The 18,297-nt window shown below is 42.4% G+C and overlaps 1 protein-coding gene across 2 annotated transcripts in view; it reads left to right on the top strand.

Annotated features, from left to right (window-relative positions):
* The window catches only part of HHAT (hedgehog acyltransferase), a 162,444-nt gene extending 146,204 nt beyond the window's left edge, over nt 1-16,240 (top strand). For both annotated transcript variants that reach the window (XM_056357456.1, XM_056357455.1), the window contains one exon: nt 13,955-16,240. In XM_056357456.1, coding sequence (XP_056213431.1) covers nt 13,955-14,046 — 92 coding nt within the window. In that variant the 3' untranslated portion in view covers nt 14,047-16,240. The remainder of the gene's footprint in view (nt 1-13,954) is intronic.
* The last annotated feature ends 2,057 nt before the right edge of the window (nt 16,241-18,297 follow it).

Raw genomic sequence — 18,297 nt, 5'->3', positions numbered from 1 at the left:
CCAACCTCTAGCTTTGGCAAGCCTAACTAAAATGAAGCCACTCCCAGTCCAATTAACCCCATTCATGTTTTTACTGCGTCCTCTACACAAAATCATGGCTGCCTTTCTTAGTAGCTTGTTTTCCATTGCTGGCTTTCCTTCTGCCACCTTACCACACCCAGATCAGATCAAATAAGATACTTTGTTCACCTCAGATTTTAAAATACACCATTTTCACATTTCTTATGCCATGCTAAAAATATTAGCTGCATAGCCCAATTACCGTCGGGTCATTTTTTTACCATAATGGTGACGTGAGGCATGATGCTAACAGAGGAACAGGACCACTGATCTGTCACCTGTAGAGCTGTTCCTCATGTCTTGTTCTTCCCAGCGCATGCTCCATCCCGTGCCAAGGCACTGCGTGCCCACATGGCCAGGCTTTGTGCTGCCCTGCGAGCCCAGCGCTCCATCCTGCTCCAACAGCACCTTCGCCCGTGCCTGGCCAGCCCTCTGTAGCCACTGGATTCTCCTCCTCAGGTGGGTTACTTCTCCACCTTAGTGTTTTAGTCTAAAAAGAGGGACGTGAGAAAGTGTTGTCTGGACATGTAGTGATTGTAAACAAAGATGTCTGATCATGGTCTGGTCCTACTTGAGATGCAATATTCATTAATTATCCCCAAATTATATTTAATATGACTAATCTGTGTGGCCACGCCATTTCGCATGAACTGTGATCTTTGAAATAAAACAGATCAGATCCAGCTTTGTTATATCAGATCCTCTGAGCTGATGTGATGGTGCCTATATTAATTAATTATTCTGGTTGTGTGGCTGATCCTGTAAAGAAGGCAACGTGCACCGTGCGTGCTGTGGAGAGGTTTGCAGAGATGATTGTTTAGCAGGGACTGTACATATGGAAATTTGTTCTCATTTCTTCCTTTGTGCTATCCCATTTACAAATGGAAATGATGCTTCATAGCCAGTTCTCATTATATTTCTCTCCCATGAGATGTGAAATTAGCACTAGGAGAGATCCCACAGTGGCTGAAGCCTAGTCTCTGCCGTCGAGGCTGCTCCACCAGGAAGGGGAAGCACAGGAGCAGCAGGGCCGGCAGGACCCAGCCCTTCACTGGGGTCAGCCAGGGTTGGCCAAGGGGGCAGCGAGGGCTGGGCAAGGCGGTGGTGATGAGACAGGGCTGAGGTGGAGCTGGAAAGTTAAGTCGCAGTCAGGCACAATATGCATACAGTATATGCGTAAACAATATACTTTTATACAGTTAAATACAGGGGCAACGTGGAGGCCCCTGCTAGGTCTGCTCAGGGCAATGAGACCCTGCTGGTGCCGTCATGTCCCTGACAGCCACATAAGGCCAGCCATCTTCTGGTGAGGGTGTGGAGCAAATGCACCCCTCACCCCTTGCTGCCCTCAGGGTCGTGTCGCTTAGCCTGGGGTTGTACAGCTGACTTGCAATTAATCTGTTCCTGCTTTACATCAACAGCAAACATGATCGAGGCTGTGAATCACTGAAGCGTCACTTCATTGCACACCTGGGCAAGGAGACAAGTATCTAGTTGAACACTACAAAGTTGATGTGTATAAATGGCTCACTAGTTTCCCCTGGAGATGTGTATGTGTGTGTTTGTTTTGAGAAAAATGTGTATATTAGTGCTATCAGCAGTCTTGTTAAAGGTTTGCAGCACTGCTTTTATTACATTGAATTGCAGAGCACAGGTGGGACAGAGATATAACAGCCATACATCAGACCATGCTCCTTGCTAGTTTTAGTGGGCCAGGGGAGCACATAGAAGGAGTCTACCTCATTGCACTAAACTGCAATTTATTAAATGAATTTAAATATAAGCACTAACTTTCTGGTAAAGCATAGTAATACTGTTTTACTTGGTTATAGTTTGATGTAACGTTTGATGTAAATAGTTTGATGTAAAAGAGGTGGTGGTTGTGAGGGGCTTTTTTCTTCTAGAAAAGGGAATATGCTGCTAAACATAGATCTTTGTAAAAAGGTGGGGGATTCTTTTTACAAAATCTTTTTGCAGTTGCAGGCTTGTTCCTGTATATGCTTTGCTCCACCAGTGCAGCCACTTTACCCAAAAGGAACGTTGTGAGTGACCCCATTCAGCAGCTGTTCAGGAAGCTTTCTTAAAACAGGAAAGTTAGGAAAGCAGCTAGGCTCTTATAACAACACTTAAATTTTTCCATGTGCATTCCTCTGAGCCACCTACAAGGCAATGAAGTGTTGTTACCCTCAGTGTGCAGATGAAGGGGCTCAGGCTGGCGGAATCGTTTTTATCTCCGCTACCACACTGGTAGGTAACCCGCTCAGATTTGTGCTAATCAAACTTCCTCCCCTCGGGTGGCTGCTTACTGGCCTGAGACCAGATCCCAGGAAAGCAGAGTGGGGCATAGGAAATGAGCTCCCTGGCAGATTTAGCATGTTGATGTAGCTACCTGGGTATTTCTAATCTGTGTTTCCTGATGTAGGTGATAATGGGTTTGCTAGCTTTTGCTCCAGATAAGCTGCATGTTTACACATCTCTCATAGGCAGACCTGTATTTTCAGATACTCCCTGGCCTCTGCGTCACAGAGAGCATTTCTAATTCACACAGAGAGCAAGGAATAAGGTATTTCCTCCCCAAATTTACTAGATGTACTCTTGACACAAGCATATTGTCTAATTTTGACCCTGAAGTCAATTTAAATATTGATATCTTTCAAATAATTTTAAGTTAGTTTCTTTGTTTCAAATGGTTTCGGGGTGGACTAACACAGACTTGTTTCCCAAAAATTAAAATGTATTTAATCTTACCCACAAACTATCTGTAATTGAACTATTTTACTTGTGATTTTTCTGTTCAGTTGCTATGATTATATGGGCTGCAGCAGCGTGGGTCCATCTTGTGCAGGTGAGAAGTGAAATGATTATTTTATTAGAAACTGGTCAACTGAGGTCAGCCCTGTGTGACCCTTTTCCTGCAGGTAACCTGCACGCAAGCTTTACATTTCATGTGACATGCCACTAATGTGATGGAGATTGGTTGTTGTCAATGTTTTCTGTTGGCTGAACACTGCCTTCAGGCACCCCTGTCCTTCCAGGGCTGCCTGCCTTAACTCCACATTAGCCATTTTCCTTTTGGTGATGCTGTGAAAACAAGACACAAACAGGTTGCGTACAACCTGCAACTAGCAGCATTAAAAATGCTTTAGTCCTGAATCAATTGCTGTGGTTCAGTGAGCGACTGCAAGATTGCCTGGTTACCTTATCTGTGCACTTCCATCCCTCAAGATGTGTGGATTTCGGTTAAGTGAGAACTCTGTTCAGTGACCTCACTTGTAGTGCTAGCTTTACATTGATACAGCAATTATCTCAAATGCAGTCTTCCTGTAAATTACCAATGTGCTCTCAGCCCTTCTCTTACTGCATTAAGCTCTAGCAAGTCATATAATTTTCATTACGCAGGACATTTCAGGTAAGAGAGCTCTGTGATAAGAAGTTGCAGTTTGTTTATTGCTAGTGTAGGTGGTTGTAAACAGTTGTTAAATTTGTCACACTGTCTGATTTTTTTCTTATTCTTAATGCTGTGAAGGGACAAGGCAGTGCCATAGAATTGCTGCAACAGTCTGGGAATGTAAATGTTTTTGAGGATGACAAGGAAAAATTGTAGATTAAAAAGTGTGTTGCAGGTAGGAAGGGGACTGTGAATAATTCATCCTTCAGTAATTCTTTATATTGAAAAAATAATTATTTTATGATCATTTAAGCATCTTATATTCATGACTGTTCCAGGGTACCTTGGCTAGAAATTGGTTTGGGAAATAAATTACAGTACTTCACTGTTTTACCCAAATGTTTGCTTGCTGATGGTTGATGATACCTGTCTGAATCCCTGGTTTAAATCCTTTGCTTTTGAGAGAATACTCAAGAACTCCCTAGCACCAAAAGGTTAGAGAAGTTTTTGTTGTATGCAAAAAGGCTGGCATACAAACCTAAATCCAAGAACTCCAATTAGATTGATACAGAAATGTTCCTGAAATTTCAAGCTCTAGTGGAGAGGAAGTTGTCACCCTTCTGCTCAGCATGTCTTTATATATATATATATATATATATATATGTAACACGAGTATCTCTGCTCAGTAAGAGACAGGCTCGCCTCAGGGTCCTGCTAGGCAGCAGCAGTGTTCCCAGTTCTGCTTTTGGGATGCTCATATTCTTCTGGGGAGTTAGCTCTATTTTCTTGTTTCATCTTGCAACTGTGACAAAAAGAGGCTTGTGGCTCTGATGTTTTGATTGGCGCCTATAATGCTCTCAGCAAATAATTACAAGTGAAAAATGCCCTAAAATCTTTGCAAGCGTTATCTTTCTGTAATTGTTCACATTGTATTTAAGGAGGTTGTTCTGGGAACACCTTGAGTAGACATTTGATAAGGGCAGTGCTGTCCTTACGCATGCCAAGTCAGATGTATTACTCTAAAATGTTTTCTTTGCATAACACTTTGAAAAGGTAGCTCTTTAGCCTTGTTTCCAGGTAGAAATGCATCTTTATTTACAATAATGCTTTTCAAAGCTTTTGTCTCTGTTCTAAAAATACATGAACAACACTGAGATTTCATATTTTGTGGGCTTTGATTTCACATTAGCTGTGTGTAATCTTTCAACTAAAGACCTGGGAGGGAAAAGGAGGGTTGCTTTGGATTTACAGATTCGCCCCTTCTTAATCTTGAAACCTAAAGCTGTTTGTTTAGTTTTCCTTTCCTATTAGCAGTTGTGGCAGAAACATTCTTCCAGGCAGTTTTTAGCAGTCTTCCTTACACTTAATCCATGTTTGTGCTACCGCTGAATTTGATTCTTTCGATTTCTGTTGAATTACTCCAGGGTCAACCTGAAATGTGTGAGACCAGGATTACTGGCTAAAATCTCAGGCTGTTTTCCACGAACTCTCTCTGCTGGAAAAAATAGCAGAGGGTGGAGCTTTATTTTAAAACATGAAGCAGAAGGCATAAGTCCTATGAGTCTTTTGTGCTTTATAGAATGTTTAGAAGTAAAAATGCCTAAGGTAGAAATAGGGTCAGATAATACCACAAAAAAAATCCTCAAGAAATACAGAATAAAGTTACCAGCATCATCCTGCTCACATTCTGTGATACATACAGGGGAAATGATCTATGTTGTACAGTGCCTGGAGAGGTGCTAGTATTATGGTTAGTTAGCAGTAAATGAGGTTCTGCCTCCAAAGACAAAATGTAGAATCTATGCATGCAGATACCAGCATTATTAAGTAACACAGCAGGTTATTTATTTATGTACATATCTAATGCAATGCGAATAGTTTTGGCATCATCACTGAATTGTGGGGAGAGGTGCTTCATGAAAGCTATAGGATAGGCCTATCTTTTGAGCTCTGTCTATGAAATTGTTTATTTGCACCTTAGCTAGTTAATAGGAAAAAGTATGTTCGGTATCCCTAGCCCTGACATAGGTTGAATTGATTTCCTGTTGTTTAAGAAAGTCCTTGTCGGCACATAACCTTCTTCAGTGCCATCAAGCACAGAAGTAAAATGACTTTAGATATGATAAAGTGTGGTTCCACACAGCCACTTGTGACTTCTTTCTGCTAAATAAAACCTGTTTGCATTGAGAAAACACTAAGAGACTACAGCTTTCTGCTCTCAGTAATGCTGATAGGGGCAAGTTTCAGTCATCCTGTGTTGCGAACGATGGTCCTGGACTGCTACTGATCCATTTTCAGTTTTTCTCAGCAGTGGTAAGTACTCCTCAGAAAGCCACAGCTGTAAGTATTCTCCAGCACAGTATAATTTTAAATTCACGTAAGTAGACTACTATGTTATACGTTTGTTAATGTCTTTAGCTGGAAACTACTTCATGTCTACTGAAGAGGAAGCTTTTGCCGGTATACCTGGCTGAGGTTCAGATCTAGACCTGGCAGCTAAGGATTTTGTCCTTTTCAGTCTTGTTTCCAGATGCTGTATGGGAGAGCTTTTTTTAGTCTTACAGCATTTCTCTGGCTTTCCTCTGAAATACTTCTTATTGTACAGTAATACTTTTCCCGAATATTTGGACCTTACCCACACTTGAAGCTTAAGTATCTCCAGCACCTGGAAATCTACAGCATTAAGGTCAGTCTGGAGTCTCCCAGGCTGGTTCCCCTTGGTTGCGTCACTCTGCTGCTCTGCTTCCAGGCTATGCAGTGGAAAGATGTGGGAGCTGTTTGCTGGGAGCCAATAGTGGGAGAAGGTGGCATCTTGAATATACAGACCCTGTGAATCTGTGCTGCCGTACGTGGGGTGAGAGGATGGAGATGCCCAGCTGGGACTTTGAGGGCTGTGCATTTGCTGGCAGATTTTATTGCCTGTCCTTGGCAACGTGTGCAATGAGGAGGCCGAAAGTAGCAGCAGTTCAGGTTAGGGCTTTCCTTGCCCTATGTTTTCTTCTGCAATTTAATTCATTATCCTCTAGGTACTGGATCTTGCCTCGCTATCCTTGCAGTTATCCCTGAATGAATGTCTGGAAGTAGAATCCTAGAATTGTTTAGGTTGGAAAAGACCTTTGAGATCATCAAGTCCAGCCATTCATCCAGGACTGCCACTAAACCATATCGCTAAGCACCACATTATGCATTTTTTAAACACCCCCAGGGATGGTGATTCTACCACCTCCGTGGGCAGCCTGTTCAGTGCTTGACCACCCTTTCAGTGAAGAAATTTTTCCTATTATCCAGTCTACACCTCCCCTGGCACAACCTGAAGCTGCTTCCTCTTGTCCTGTTGCTTCTTATCTGGGGGAAGAGACAGACCCCCACCTGCCTACAACCTCCTTTCAGGTAGGTGTAGAGAGAGATAAGGACCGCCCAGCTGAGCCTCCTCTTCACCAGACTGAACCCCCCAGTTCCCTCAGCTGCTCCTCACAGGACTTGTTCTCTAGATGTGATTTGATATCCTTGGTTTGAGTGCTCCCACACAACAGCCAAGAAGCCAGTAAAGTGGAAGTTAAATTCTCTACATTGGCTCTTCTTTCCAGGCCTGTTTGTTAGCAGCAGAAGTTTATGTATCAGCAGCTGAACTAGAAGTATGCAAAAATAAAATGCTTATTAGTAAAAGCTCCTGCACAAGGATACAGGGTGTTCACAGACAGTAATGCCTAAGTTGGTCATTAATTTAGAAAATCACCCCAGCTGCATTTAAGTACTTGAATAATACAAACTTGTAGCCCCTTCATTTTATGTTTTAAACCCAGAAACTGGGAGCCTTAATTAGTCATTAGGCTAAGATTTCAAGTATTAAAAATTCTGCTGGATTTGAAGAGGAGCAGCTACAGTGAGTATTGCAAGCACTTTATTTTTAAGGGCCTATCCTCAAATATGGATTATTTAAAAAAAAAAAAAGAAGAAAAAGAAAAAATTTGATCACCAATGCCAGGAGAGTAGGAAGAATTTAAATAATTAGAAGACTGCTTCCTTGGCCACGTCTTGTATCTGCAGCACTTGATGCACACAGAAAAAGTCTTCTAATAGCACTGCTCAAGAAAATAACTGCATTTCTAATCAAATTCTCTAAGTGGTATAGAGCTTGCAGAGCTGTGGGAGGATAAACTGGGGGAAAATTCTTTAAATCAGCTTTAGATCACTGCCTACTCTCGCCAGCTCAAGCAGAGTATACAGAGATCAGTGGAGATGGGGCAGATGTGATTGGGATGGGGTACAGCTGGGTGATTTAGATATATAAATAAATTTTCTGTTGATCTGATTAAGCTGCTGTACCTCAGTATAGCAAGCAATGCATATATGCTGCAGCCACACAAAAAGTGAATTACATGTCTTCATTTGTTATCTTACGTGACTACTCTTCTCTGCTTTTGGCCCTACTATATAGTAATACAGTAAGTTTACTTTACCACAGAGAGGGTATAATTCAATATATAGAAGAGCTTTTCCCAGTTTTGTACTAGCTCTGCTTGTATCTCCCATCTCTGAATTTTGTTCTTGGATGAGCTGTAACACTAAAGTGCTTAGGGCAATGCTGTCAGCCACTAATAAACCACCCCAGAGCTTGCTAAGGGTGAGTCCAGCAATAGCAGCATTTGATTAGAAACTGAAGAAGTGGGCAATAGGTATATATATATATATATATATATATGTAGAGAGACAGACATAGATACATATGAAAACATGAAAGCTGACTTTACTAAATTCCAAATAGGTCTAATGCTTCCATAATTGCTTCTGTTTTCTTTACACCTGGGAACAGAGTTGTTTGCTATTTATTTTACTAATTATTTACTAATTACTATATAATTTCTTAAATGTTTGGCTTAATGTATGATAAAGTTAGTTAAGCTAGAAAATGAAGGCTGTTCTTGGCTCTTTTTCTTCACTTGATAATTGAAAATACCCAGGTTCCTGTCTGGGCTGGTTAGAGGTGAGTAAAGGGAGGCAGATGGGAAGGAATTAGCATCTAAGGCATGTCAAAGGAGGTTTTAGGAAGCCCCTCCTCTATAAAAGGTGAATTTGCTATTTATCATCTGAGTGCTGTATTTTGAAGGGTGTATTCTAAGGACAAGAATAGCCCTCAGAAAGAACTTTTTAAACCAAGGTTTGGAAATTATGATTCCTTTCATACTGTGCTTTAGTACCTTCAGAGGAGGAATGAACTCCGGGAGAACCAGAAGTCTCTTCCATTTCTCTTCGTTGCAACACTGAGCTTGGTCTGTTGGAAGAACGGTATCTGTGAAAAGATAGTACAATGAATGTTAGGTTTCTGTTCAGCTGTGCAAATACAGTGCATAATGCAGCGTTACCCAGACCCAGCAGTAGGCAGGGCTGTACGTATCATGTCTGTGTGTACAGAGCAGCTGGAAAACTTGATGCACAACGCATGGAGCAATTTTATGTAAACCAATTAGATCACCTCTAATGTGCTTTGAAGTTATCCAGTCCCACATCTGCGGGCTGAATGCTAACGCAGCTGAAAATAATAGGGTTTCTTTTTCCAAATACTTAAAGAGTAATTGGGTATCAGACTGCACAGTGTTTGTAATACATGCTGTAACGGTCAGCAGGGGTCCACCTGGAAGTGAACAGACCTGAAATTAAAACTAAAAAATCCAGAGTTTATCCTGCGCTTCAAACATTGGGCTAGATAATAGGTTTCTTTCAACTGAGCTTTAGTTTTGAACATGTTATTTTTCTTGAAAATGTAGCGGTTTTACTGGTCTTTTAAGGATGTTAGTAATTGTAGGCAAGAGAGGTCATAGCTTCAAATGCTGGTTTGCTTTGGCTTTTTATTCTGCTTGATGGATTGGTGCGTGTTACTCCCCGCCATCGTGTCTCCTTAATTCCACTTTACAGGGGAGCTGCTTCAGTGCCTCGTCACATGTGAACTTTTGTTTAAGGATAAATTTTCCCAAGTGCTAAGTGTTATAGCACTTCCAAATCAAAGTCAGAGTAAGATGCACACTCCTGAAGTCAAGCTTTTCAAAGAGTTTACTTCTTCTGACATCAGTTGATTTAATAACTGCTCTGTACTTGAAGACTTCTGAGGGCTGTGGTCAAATCACATCTGAGAATAACATTAAGGTCCAAAAGCTGCTAAGGAGGTTTTGGAAAATGCAGCTATGGCCCCTTTCTGTTACATCTCACCCATTGGAAGGAAAATAGGGTCACTTCCTAGTTGTTTTGATGATGATGTGAAACTTGGATATGAAAAAGAATCATACAAGTAATGTTTTGGGCAGTTCTATAGCTGATTAGGAAATTTGAAAGAGCTTCCTTATAGATACATGTTGGTTCAAATTATTTGAACTGAGGTAATGAGGATATAACTGGTCTTTTGAGAGCTGTGATCCAGGCTGTTACTTTTGAGTTTAAAGCTTAGTTTTACCCCACTCACTTGAAAATCCAGAGTGTGCCAGAAACAACTTTCTCTATGTGTCTGCGAAGTATCCAGAAGCATTCTTGAAGAGGAGTAGGAAGTCCAAAGGAAGGAGTAACTCCAAAAGCTGTTCTTGTTGCAGCTAGCTTGTATTACTTCTGTCTTGGCTCTGTAATGAAAACAAGTCTATTTACTATGCTGAAAGCTGAGTACATAACATAGCAAAACATGGTTTTAAACCAGCAAGGCTACTGGGTAGTAGATAATCTGTGTGCAACTGTGTTGCCCCGTGCCTAATTGGGACTGGAGACTTCTTTGGGAGGAGGTTAACATATGGATGGATGAATAAAGCACTGCTGTTACCTCACCACAGCATTCACTGTCCTCTTCACAAAGGAGTTTGTGCTTGATTTTTTTGTGGAGCAGCATACCTGTATAATAGAATCGTGACCAAGTTCTCTGCTTAATGTTTCTCACCCAGCGTTCCTTTGTTAAGAGGGAGGTCCAGCTGCCTTAAAAGAAATCTGTGCAGGTAAAGCTCACAAATGTTGCTGGATTTGCAAATAGCATATGAAATTGTCCTTGGATTTACAAATAGTATATATGTTAATGAATACTAATTTATCTTTCCACTACAAAAAGTTATGAAAATCTGAGTTGTCTCATGAATCTTGGCTTTCAAGACTAAAATCAAATTACTGAAGACGGTGAAGAAATTGTAAGATTTAAGGTGGTATGTGACATTTTTGAATAGACAAACTTAACTCAATCATTTCCTAACAGCTTAGTGCTTGATTTAACCCCAGTAATGTTTCTAAGAGTACATTTTATGTGTCTGACTCTGTAGAGAGCTACTGATCTAGAACACAGGCACATACCCTTCCAAGCAGAAGTTGGGGAACGGTACAGTGCAGGCGAGGACGCTGTTTTAGGGTGATAAGGTAAAGCTGCGGAGCCACCAAAAAGAAAAGCCCCTTGAATAGTGTTTGAGAGTAGGAGCAGAATGGGAGTCAGCAAAAGGCCAAGAGAAGACCATAGGTTACACTGCTGGCCCAGGGCAAAAGGAGGGATTTCCTTGGAACTGCAGATCTGAGACCATCAGTGCTGTTTCATTGTTTGGGTTTACAAGGAGAAAGTGTTTAAGCAAGGAGAAGGCTCCTGTGAACTTACCTTGCAAGAGAAGCTCGTGCTGCTGTTTGATTATCGAGGTCACACACCAGGACAATACGCAGGTCATTTACATGCTACACAGAATTTGAAATTGTGTCCTTGCTGGATTAGCACTGCTCGATGTGTCCTTCCCTACAACATCACCTTCTGCAGACCAAATGCTTCAGTCTTTTCAACAGGTTTATTTTCTATCCAATCCTAAAATGGAAGAGATGAGTGAAAACAGTCTAGATCCCCTGCTTGCTTCAGGCGGTCCTTGGGTCACTTCTCGGGTATGAATGCACTTGTGCAAATGCACCAGCCTTGAGTAGACCGGAGCTAATCGAGGATTGCGTAGGAGCAGGATGCAAAACATACCTTTGCTTTTGCTTTGCTCAGTTGCCGTGGAAGCACTACATGTATTCCCCACACCCGGCAGAAGTGCACGTGGTCCCTGTATGGCAGGAAAGGGCCAGCAAGGCCGAGGTGCCTTCTCTTTCAGCCTCCCTTGGAGCTGGCTACCGCCTGTGCAGCAAGAAATGCTTTGGGATCATCCTAGAATACATGTAACAGGATTAAATTAAAAATATTCCCCTTTTCCCTCTCCCAAAGCAGGTCATTTTGTCTTCCCCCTTCCTTTTCATCTTAATTAGATCAGGAGGAGGTAATCTGCTGAATGCAACCCCTGACACCTCTTACTGTACAGGAGAGACTCCCTGTGTTCCTGGAGGATTAACAGAAGCCTGATTATAGGGGCATGAGAGCCCCGTGAACCCAAGCTGCGGACACTATGGAGGAATCTTATCGTAAATCTAAAGCATCTAGAAAAGAGTTCCAGTGCATACCTATGTATTCTGACAAGATCTCTTAACACTGGCTGGGGATAACCAGCAAGTCACACTAAAGAATACTGTTGGCGCATTTTCTGTGTACCAGAGCTTTAAAGTATTTAAAAATGCAAAATATGTATCTAGCAAAGTTTCTAAAAGTGCTCTAAAAAAAAAAAAAAAAAAAGGCCATTCTGGACACTGTCCTTTTTAAACTTTCTGTCTATATAAAGCAGCCACCACAATATTGCTGCCAGAAGACACATGTTTTTATTACATCTATTGACAGACTTTCACGTGCAATTTTATCGGAGACAAAGCACAACTGGGCTTTAGCTTGCTGTTGAAGGTGAAATCCAATCTACAGGAGCCTAATTTCACCGAAGAACAAACAAGATTATTTTATTGTTAAAAATCCCTTTGGAGATACCTCAGCAATTTTGTTTTTGTGAAACAAATAATTAAACAGAAAGTATACTTTTCACTTAGGGTGTTTGGAGTGATTATTATTTGTAAATGTCTCCATGAAAATCATTCAGGTTACCAGACTGTATTTTACCACAACACAAGGCCAGAACAATTAGAGATTCATGGAGCAAACACACTATTTAGGGGGGGGAGGGGGAAGAAAATAACTTTTTCCAGGGTGAAGCGTTACACTGCCCAGGCTCCCAGAGCACAGAGGAGGGGCTGCAGCACGTGCGGTCCCCAGAAGCGCAGGACCAAGCCCGAGCCCTGCTGCGGGCAGGGTATTAAGCTAAGGCTCAGCTAGACATTAGCACAATTAAGCAGCCTCCAGGCTGGAATTGGCTTGAATCCTGGACAAAGCCAGCCTGCAAAATACCTTGTAAACACACCTTCAGAAAGCGCTTCTCCAGGAGTATCGGGTTGTGGAGAGGTTACAACCCCTCTCCTCCCCTTCTCCAGACCAATGGGTCATCTCATGCCTACCAGCAGGTTCCTTCAGAGCAGAATTTTGCCCAAGAGGGAGCACTGAAGCTTTTCTTTCAAAAGCAGGTGCTGGTATTTTGAGAACGGTGTGCACAAAACCAGTCATACACAACTGAAATTCTTACATCAACAATGGCAATAAAAAAACACACCAAAAAACCCTCAGACACCTTCCTCCCCGCCCCCTTCCCCCAGACAAAATGCACTGAAAAACATTAGGGACTAATGCTGTGGGTTTCAACCTATAAACTCTTAATTTCATAAATTCTAAGGAGAGGAGGAGGATGGAGAAGGGGAAGAGAGATGACATAAAAGGTATGAAGAAAAGCAAAATCATTTACTTGTTTTTTCAATTGATCCACAACTCCACTGGAAAGCAATAGACCTTTTGGCTTGTGACCTCCTGCGTATTGCTTTTAGCTGTTAAAAGTTCAAGTAAAAAGATGGTGACTTTCACTAAAAAGAATATGAAGTAATAGCAAAACATGCCATTTCCCCAAAAAAAGTTTTATATATTGGAGGAGTCAGGTTTTTTAGTTAAAAAGCAGTCTAGCAAGAATACATAAGGCAAATAGGGCTGTCTGTTCTGCACTGGCACAATGGTGTTCTGACCCCATTAGCTGTTATGGGGCTGTAGAGCACATACAGCAATTTTTACACCCAGCTGCAGGGTACCCAAAACAGTCTTGCTCAGATGTTTCCCTAAACTCTTTGTGCAGAACAGCTAACTGGATTTGTTCTGATTTTTAATAACCTGCATTATGACTATGCATCCCTTTGTGCCTAGGAAGCACTGTAGCAATCTTAAAGTGTCAGGGTTCATTCGGGGATCTGCTTGATAGAGCAACCCACTACAAAGGACAGGACTGAAACAGGAAAGTATCATTTAGGTGCAGAGTGGGAATAAATCTGGTCTGGTTCCCTGAAAATGGAAAAGACTAGGGCTGCAGGGGTCACGCAGCCCTGAAGATTAGACAATGCAGATTTCCCCTTTCAGATTTTGTGGGTTGGCTCTACATACTTATGAGACTGAATTGCTAATAAAATTAATTAGAGGCATCATAAGTTGGTCATCCCACGAGTATTCTACTTGAAGCACTCATTAATTATTCTGACTAAGATTGTCTGTCTTTCTATTTATAGGCTGGCCATGGGCGACACTGACTGTTCTTGGTTTCCTGTACTGCTATTCTCACGTTGGAATTGAATGGGAGCAAACGTACGCTGTGAATTAGGAGTGACACAAACCAATGATTTTTTTAAGACAGGTTGATGGCTTTTCTACACTGGATGCCCTATCTGCAGAAGGATGTGCCAAACCAAGTCTTTGGTCGATGTATTAAAACAAAAAGCTCATTTAGTTGATTCTGGACTGTGAATTCAGGAATTGAATCAGAAACACTGACAGGCTGCAGCTGGGGATTGGGAGAAATTATGAAGCATTTTCAATTATGTTATTTTTTATAAAATGGCATCTCTGTGACTCTGGGTATATTGGAAGCATGCATCTCATAATAGGTATTTTATATACTTTGAAGATTGGTTTTGTTTCTTCCAATATTTTGCTGCCTCTTTTGAGACATTGAGCAAAAATAATTTTCCTACCTTGCAGAATTCAAAAAGCCCAGTCTCTCACAGCCTCTGCCTAGGGGCACACAGGGCTGTGCCCTGCGCTTACACTATTCCATAAAGGGTGTGATGCTCATCAGTTCTTCTTGATTGCTTTCTAATATAAGAACATTTTTGCTATTCTCACTACTGCAGTAGTTCAGCCTTAAGCTACTTTGCTACAGTAGGTAGAAAAGTCTGCTTTTTCTCTTTAATGTCTTCATTTAAAATTTTGCCTTTAAAACACCACCCTTTTTTGCTAGTCTTGGGAATGATTTTATTTGTTTGTTTAAAAGGGGGGATTAGGGAGGCAGATCATTTCTTAAGGAACAGCTTTTCTTTTTGATCAAATACGATCTTACAGCTCCTTGGGCTTTAAGCACTCTCTGCCTTGTGTTAAAGCATATAATATTACCTTCATTATGGGGTGAATCCCGCCTGCAAGGGAACTGTTCAGTCTGCCTCTTGTATTTTTATGTTACGAAAGGAGATAACCCAGGTCTGGCTGGATGGCAGATCTGTTCACTCCGCTTCATCCTGCAGTGTCCAGGCAATCAGCTCCTGCAATATTAAAGACACAGTGGCATTTTAAGAACTTTAAAAAAATCTGAATGGTCCAATATAGTGGCACCAAATCAGCCAGACCTGTTACAACAGCCTTTTGGCCAAAAGACTGGGCTGCCCAGAGCTGGGAAGGTCCTGCCTTGCCTGCCAGCATCAGGGCTGCGTGAGTGCTTCAGCACGCAGTTTTCTGAGGGAAGGGGAGACCCTGCTCCTGTCTGGCCAAGTGGTGTCTTCCAGGCTATTATTTTTTTAAACTGATGTTGAAGAGCAGCCAGAAGTCTGTTAGTCTTTCTAAAGTTAGACATTCCCCCTAGGCCTGGAAAAAGGCCACCAGTGCTGGAGAGGGCTTCTTCCAGAGCAGCTTCCTGCACCCAAAGCAGAAGGACTCATGTCAAAACTTCTTCCTTGCCCCGCGGCAGCCATTTCAGCCTGTTGGCACAGTTAGCATCCTGCTGCCCATCACTCCTGCAGCTCCAGCCAAGTCTGATAAAGTTTATCCCTTCAACAAGGAATTCAGTCCCTTTAAGAGGCTTCAGGTTAGTGCATGCATTCCTGGTGTCGCTGCTGCTCAGAACTATGGCCGCTGCCTTTTTCCCCTTCATTTATTCCTGAAGAAATAAGAGCAGAGGTTTCAGCTTTCTACCCATCTGGAGATGAAGCCCATCTCTTGCTGTTTCAGAGCAGAAGCTCCAGCCGTTTAAGTTTAGGGAAGGATTCCCACCTCCCGCCATGAGAAAGCCATGATTTCCCCTGGAAGTAATTTCTAGGAGATACCATGGACTGTTAAAAATCAGACTTACCTTGAATGCTGCCTGGCCAGAGACGTGGCCCTCCTGATTGTCTTACGATGATTACAGGGATCCTCTCAGCCACAAAGAAGTTTATTACTCTCAGCTTCCAAATTACTAAAACGATCTGAGATTGGCCTCTATTTTGGAGTAGACCTGAGCTAAGGGCAAGAACTTTCTTAAACTTAATTCAAACTTTCTAATGAAGTGGAATTAGCATTAAAGCAAAAAGTCGAGTCTATTCTTATCTTATCAATTACCATTATTACATGAAACAAGAGGCTACTAAGTGATTAGATTCCAATTTGTATGCATGCAAAAACTTCCTTCTCCAATATGGAAATGACCTTGAGGTCATCTAAAGTATGCTTATTTTGAACTAAAATTATTTTGGGTTTTTTTCAGTGCTTTATACATCTTTCATAATTTTGTATCCTTTTCTGTTTCTATAAATAAAGCTGAAATTGACTGATGGCTTGAGAATGGTCTTGAAAAGCTACGGTTTGGTGTAAGAAAAGTAAGTGCTCCACTGCTGTGCACTGGAAGCCTGCAGGATGGGTGCAGTGCGGACTGGTCACTTCTGTCCCTCATGTGCACTGCATGGACCATACATTCCCTAATGGCATGAGCTTAAAAAGCAAATACACCTTTTGTAGATCAGTTAAGGTGAGACTTCAGCATTCGCAAGAGTAGTATGCAGGTCAAATGATGCTTCCCTTTAGACTCTTGCTGTTGCAGTCCAGAGTCAGAAGCATGAAGTGTTTGCACAATTTTAGGGGGGAAAAAAAAAAAAAAAAAAAGGCAATTTAAGTAATAGATACTGTTTCTTACACCGTAAATATTTATCATATGATAAATAGATTTCTTTCAGTCTTTCCAGTGGCTCTTTGTCCTGCTACTTTGAAATACACATTTCAAGAACGAGCCCACTCACACAGTTCCTGCTCCACCCTGCCCATACAGCACCAGCAGGCAAGGCATGGGGCGCGCTTGGTCAGGCACGCGGCCCTGTTAAGAGCTCGAGCACGTCACACGCACATAGTCGGTTGTACCTCCAGCTTGGAGACACGTTCCCCAGCGTGACCTGAGAACTGAGTCTTTGTTATCACATGGCACCTGATGTAACTGTGTAGTAACCATTAGTGCCATCCTCCAAGCAAGTCCTCTGTGACAGTCCTAGAGAGGTGGGGGTTTGCAGATCTGGAAAAGACTGAAGCAGCCAGCCCACTTACAAAAGGAAAAAAAAGAGGGAAGGGGAGGGGGAAAACGAGACTTGAAAATGCTAAGGAAGAGCTGGGTAAGGGACCGAGGAAACAGCTGACAAATTGCCAAAGACAGACACTGGCCGTTCTGAACCAAAGGCAAAGCACTTCTAGTCTGGGGGTAGGGGGGCACACTACTGCTGATGGATCCTAAAAGTCACAAGACTGCAATGACAAAAAAAAAAAAATCCAAGGTGGTGGCTCTGAAACTGAGCTAGACAGACATGCGATGGCTGACAAAGCTTACAAGTAATTTTGACAAATGTAGTATATGGCTTTAATGGCTACCGCAAAGCTGTAGTAATCAAGTTTCTCGCGCACACGCACACATCCTTCCCCCAACCCTCTCCTTTACCAGCAAAGCCCTCCCAGCCATCATTATTACTGGGGACGGTGAGATTATGCTAAGTGGCTCTTTAGTTCTGCATTGATAGAGGGCACGCGAGGCTTTGCTCATGTATCGCTTTCACATCTCAGAGCTCAAAACAGCTTAGTTGGAATAACCAGCTTACCACAGGTCAGAAGAAAAACAGCTTAACAAAACTGCTGCAGGTTTTCATAGTTATTAGTCATAGCAATAACACAGGGCCTGTCCTTTCTCTTGCACGCTTGCTTAATTTCCTCCATCGCTGCTAATCCTTGAGCCGGTTGCAGCTCACACTTGCTAAGGGGAGGCTTGCCTTCCTCGGGCATGCTGGCACGATTTTCCTCAGGGAGCTGTGAAGCGCGAGGAGATTGCTATGCGTGGTCTGTCACAGCTTCTTCTGCCTGTGCTTTGTAGTCGTCCCCCCTTCCCTGAGTAGCGCTGCCTGTTACTGCTTTGCAAAATAACCGGCTCAGCACACAGCCACTTGTTAGTCAAGGCATATATTTTAATCCAGCAGAGACAGCTGAAATATTGCTCTCTGCAAAGCCTGGGAAGAGCTCTGAGGCTGTAACACCTTTGAGGAATGAGGGTAAAGAGGCAATACAAGAAATGATCTGTGCTAATAAGGGACCTCTGAGAGCGAGCCTCCCTAGTGGGCATCCTGGCTGACCCCTGCAGATGTGGCAGATGTGGATGCACGGGGGTGTTGTGTGCACGTGCACCACATCCAGCAGTTTCACCAGTAGCTGCTTGTGGAGCGGTTCCTCTGTTAGTTGCACGTGAAAGGAAGAAAAGATGAGACAACTATTTTGAGACTTCCACTTCCAACAAATGCAGTCATGTCAAGCACAGGTCCTGCCAGGGCATCTGAGAGTGAGATGAAACCCAGGTGCCCGT

This window comes from Falco biarmicus, chromosome 12 (assembly GCF_023638135.1).
Source record: "Falco biarmicus isolate bFalBia1 chromosome 12, bFalBia1.pri, whole genome shotgun sequence".
NCBI lineage: Eukaryota > Metazoa > Chordata > Aves > Falconiformes > Falconidae > Falco > Falco biarmicus.
This window is presented reverse-complemented; position numbering and strand designations above follow the sequence as displayed.